We start from the raw sequence: 5,180 nt of genomic DNA on the forward strand, positions 1-5,180 counted from the left end.
TACTTTTAAACGGGTGAATACAAAAAAGAGTGCATTTAGAGTGAAATTGGAGTGAATTTTGAGTGAAAATATTCAATTTCACTCATTTTGGAGTGACCTCAGGGACCATTCGAAGATTTTGGAGTGATCCCTGAGGTCACTCTAAAAGGAGTGAAAATGAAAACTTTCACTCAAAATTCACACATAATTCACTCTATATTCACTCTTTTTTTGTATTCACTCCTTTAAGAGTGAATATTTTCACTCGGTTTTTTAGAGAATACGTCCGAATTTGTGGAATTGACCAAAAGAGAAAAAATTAGAGGGTGGGGGGAGGGTGCTCATTGTTACATCACAATCACTAATCAGTCAACTTCAAGTAAAAAATAAAACCCAGCCACAGATCCACAGTCCTATGATTAATGATATACTTCACTTACTCCTACCTATCTTTTATTCACATGGTTTATATAATCATATATATATATATATATATATATATATATATATATGTATATATATATATATATATATATGTATATAATTATATATATATAAATATATATATCCAAACATGTTGCGAATTCACGTATTGGCTCCAATTTAACGAAGAATAAACCGGTAATGCAATATTTCGCCAATATAGAGTTTATTGAGCAACTCAAATTTTCGGTGGCTTCCATCCACCTTCTTCAGGAGTCTCGACGCGGAATGTCAATGTCAAAAAATAAATTGAACATTAAGAGCGCGCACTCATATACACAGAATTGGTTGCTATGAGAGTGCGTACCCTTTACAATGATGTTGCCATGTAGACGCGTCTACAGACGCTTTATTGATGCAAATCAACAAGCAGCAGAAACATGTCTCAAGCAGATCAAAAAGGCTCGGAGGGAAGAGCAAAGCTTAAACCCTAAAGTTACTGTTGCTAGGAAGAAGGCGAAAGCTGCATATAGGGCGTTCATCGCAGACAAGGGTGAAGATGGCAAGAGCAGAGAAGAATATGCAAGGACAAGGGAAAACTTGTACAGAACATATGCAATTCTGGATCAGGAAAAATTGCGTAGGCAAATAGCTGAAGTAGAGCAAGCACATGAAAATAGAAAATATGGACTGAGCTGGAAGCTCATCAATGACATCTCCGGACGAAAGGCATCTCAGTCTGTCAGGATTCGAGGCGAAAGTGCAGAAAAGAGAGTTGCGACCTGGTACTCACACTTCGAGAACCTCTTGGGCAACCCTCCTGAGCTTCTAGAAAGTAATGAACCAATAACACCTATTTTTAGTGACCTTCCCATACCAGATGGTCCGTTTACGATGAGTGAGTACACAAAGGCTAAAGCAGAAATGAAGAACAACAAAAGCAGTGGGGAGGATGGGGTAGCCCCTGAAGTTCTGAAATATGTTCCTGTGGATGATATTATCTTAGAATTTATCAACCGCTCATATGAGGATGGGGACCAGCCGGAACAGTGGTCTAATTCATTCATTTCATTTCATTTATTTCCACATTAAAAACAACAATCATTACATTTCAAGTCATAGTATAAACATATTCATTGTGGGGGACCAATTAAAGCCTTTCAGGCTTGTTGGGAATAGGCCCCAAAGTAAATACAAGACTTTCTCAACTTACAATATATAGATACAAAATATATAGAACACAAATGGTGCACAATCAAAGCAGGATGAAGAAGGAAAAAGAAGAGAGTAAAATACTGGCAGAATATACAAAACCATGTTGCTATTACATACGGAAAGTGCGTCTAAAATTGTTTCTGAACTGCTGTAATGATTTGTAGGTTTTCAGTTCTTTTGGTAAAGTATTCCACAAAATGGGACCTTGATAAAAAATTGTTGACTTGGCTAATTCGGTTCGATAAAGGGGAGGATGAAAATTGTGTTAGTTTCTTGTATTATAAGAATGGATACTGCTGTTGAGATGAAAACATGGTTGTAAGGGGGCTGGTAATGCACCAAATAAATACTGTTGCATAAAAATTCCTGTTTGGAAGGAGATTATATCTTGAATTGGTAATATATTCATTTTTTTGAATAATGCAGAAGTTTGTGACAAATAATGTGAATGAGTTATGATACGAATAGCTTTCTTTTGCAACAAATGAATACGTTTCACATTCTTTTTAGTTGAATGGCCCCAGATGAGAGTACAATAACTCAAGTGAGATGAAATGAAAGAATGATATAACAATTTCAACACATGCTTAGGTAAAAATTTCAGTTTTCGGAATATACCAATATTTCTCGACAGTGTGTTGCAGAGCATATTGACATGACTCACACTTAACATCATCCCAGTACCAAAGTCAGGGGATCTCTCCAAGACTGACAACTACCGTGGGATTTGTCTGAGCTCAGTAGTATCCAAAACATACAACAGAATGATCTTGAACCGTATCAGACATTGATCCACTGCTTAGGGACTCCCAGAATGGCTTCCGACAGAAACGATCGACTGTAGGACAGATCCTAGCACTTAGAAAAATACTTGAAGGAGTGAGAGATAGGAGCCTCCCTGCAGTAATCACATTTATGGATTTCAAGAAGGCCTTTGACAGCATCCATCGGGGGAAGCTCCTAGAGATTCTCAACGCTTATGGCATTCCTGAGAAACTAGTTCGTGCGATTGATGTCATTTACTCCAAGACGCATGCAAAGGTGTGCTCGCCTGATGGAGAGACAGAGTATTTTGAAATACTGGCCGGGGTACTTCAAGGAGACACATTGGCACCCTTTCTGTTTATCGTAGCCCTTGACTATGCTTTGAGGCTTGCCATCAATGGCAAGGAGGAGGAGCTTGGATTTACATTGGTGCCCCGTCAAAGCCGTCGTGTTCCGCCCGTAATGGTCACTGACCTTGATTTTGCTGACGATATTTCCTTAACATCAGATACGACTGAAAAGGCAAGGGAGCTGCTATTTGCAGTGGAAAGGGAGTGCAAGAAGATTGGTCTACGGCTCAATGCAAAGAAGACAAAGGTGATGGCATTTAATATCGACGATACCACTATCACAACCTTAGACGGCGCAGTACTCGATGTGAAGAACGACTTCAAGTATCTGGGCTCCTGGATTGCCTCGACAGTACAAGACATCAGGATCAGACGTGGCCACGCATGGAATGCTTTGCACAGTACAATATATGAGGAAAGTGTGGAAATCTCAGCTTAGCGACGACATAAAACGGCGACTTTTTGTCACAACAGTTGAGTCTGTATTACTGTATGGAGCAGAGACGTGGACACTTACAGCCAGACAAGATAAAGCATTGGACGGAGTGTACACACGCATGCTCAGGATAGCCCTTAATGTGTCATGGAGTGACTACGTTAGAAATGATGACTTGTATGTTACATTGCCAAATATTGTCTGACAAAGTGCGTGAGAGAAGGATGCGATTAGCGGGACACTGTGCGCGACACCCTGAGCTATCTGCGAATTCCCTCGTACTCTGGGAACCTAAACAGGGAACTGCAAAACGAGGAAGACGTAAGGCCACTTTAATCAGTGTCCTGAAGAAGGATGCAGGCCTTGATAGCATTAATGACCTACGGACAGTCATGTTAGATAGAGAGGTTTGGAGGCGCAACTTTGTTTATGGAACCCGAGTTGGAATCGGCTGAAGCAAGTACATGCCCTCGAATAACTAACTTACTAACTAACTACATGTATATATATATATATATACATATATAACTATACATTTGATACAAAAACCTAAAATGGCATTAGACTAAAAACGCTTTATCCGGGCGAGGAAAGCGCGTGATATAGAAACAAGACACCAAACAGGTTAGTCATCGCATTCTTTATCAGCGACCAGGGGGGCGTTTCATCAACGAGTTCGTCGGAGGTTTTCACCGACAAATTTGCTATCAGCCAATCAGACGCAAGGAATTCAGTAGCTTTTAACAGTTGTCAGTGTAAATCACTGACAAAAAGTTTCATGAAACGGTCCCCAGGATGCGATGTGATGTTAGATTAAAATCCGTTTCTGAAGCAGACATACACACAAGGGTATACGTCTGCTCCTGGTCGGACGGATTCAAAACTAACCTGCTTACTACTGATGGAATGCGTCTAGTCTGGTAGTTGCTGCCACAGTGCATGGTAACCGCGCAGTGTGCCTGTGCGCGTAAAGGCGTAGCAACGACGCATCCATGGACTGGTGCCCTCCATGAAGAGCCAAAGATGACAGGATGAATTCAGTGTTAAAAAAACATGACAAAAATGAATCCCTGATAGCTTTTCAATGGACTTACATTGCCAAAGTCATGCTCCGATTTACTATCACGAAGATAAACGGTTCAGAGACCCACCTCATCTTGTCTTTCACTGACGCAACCTCACACCTCCGGCTCCCATAGAGACATCCCAGCCAGTAGTTGTGCCTTGTCCGTGATGGAATACTGTATCAGACTTTCCTGATATTCAACGGTCTTTCCCGTAGTCAATCAGACTTTTCCTGATAGTCAATCAGACTTTACCTGATAGTCAACCAGCCTTTCCTGGTAGTCACTGATCAAAAACGAACAGAAGCGAATGTGATAAAAAACCTAAAATGGCATTAGACTAAAAACGCTTTATCCTGGCGAGGAAAGCGCGTGATATAGAAACAAGACACCAAACAGGTTAGTCATTATATATTATATATATATACATATATAGGGTTGGACCTACTACTAATCGACCGCGTAATGTTTATTTGCTTGATAAGAATATTCAGCACTGAAATTCACGTAAAAAACTTGACCTACGTGATTGAGAAAATCCAGCTCTATCAAATGCCGTTGTTCCCTTTTCGATTCGAAGTTTCAGTGCAAAAATATCGCCGACGAACTTGCGTGGCCTCGTTTCAGCTCCCCGCGGTAAATCGCGTTTTTAGAATCGACCGCTAATTTTGCATTGACAATGCACGTAAACCGAGTTGTATTGAACACCGTGTTGTACGAAGCTTTTTAGAAGCCTTTCAGAAACTTCCATAGACATTACATTGTGCTGTCATTACGATTCGGTGAAAATATTCATTCGAAATTTTGTCCTTGATTAAAACCATTAATGAACAGTGAATTATCGCGTTTTCCCACGCCATCCTAATCTACATTCAAAGCCAATCCATTTTTATGTGCTTTGCGCGCAGAGAAGTGCGTACTAAGTGTTCAGTGCGCGAATTATACGCG

At 40.4% G+C, this 5,180-nt stretch overlaps 1 protein-coding gene across 1 annotated transcript; it reads left to right on the top strand.

The window, feature by feature from the left end:
- Positions 1-780: 780 nt before the first annotated feature.
- LOC140242483 (uncharacterized) lies at positions 781-3,171 on the top strand. The gene is made up of 2 exons (XM_072322216.1): positions 781-1,454; positions 2,421-3,171. The coding sequence occupies exons 1-2, from the start codon at positions 781-783 to the stop codon at positions 3,169-3,171; spliced, it is 1,425 nt and encodes a 474-aa protein (XP_072178317.1).
- The last annotated feature ends 2,009 nt before the right edge of the window (positions 3,172-5,180 follow it).

Source organism: Diadema setosum, chromosome 19 (assembly GCF_964275005.1).
Source record: "Diadema setosum chromosome 19, eeDiaSeto1, whole genome shotgun sequence".
NCBI classification, from domain to species: Eukaryota; Metazoa; Echinodermata; class Echinoidea; order Diadematoida; family Diadematidae; genus Diadema; species Diadema setosum.

What these genes read in the sequence shown, in the direction of transcription:
- LOC140242483 (XM_072322216.1), top strand. Translation starts at nt 781, where the DNA reads ATGTTGCCATGTAGACGCGTCTACAGACGCTTTATTGATGCAAATCAA. An exon ending in GGGGACCAGCCGGAACAGTG is followed by an intron (nt 1,455 to 2,420) that starts GTCTAATTCATT and finishes TCCACTGCTTAG; the next exon opens with GGACTCCCAGAATGGCTTCC.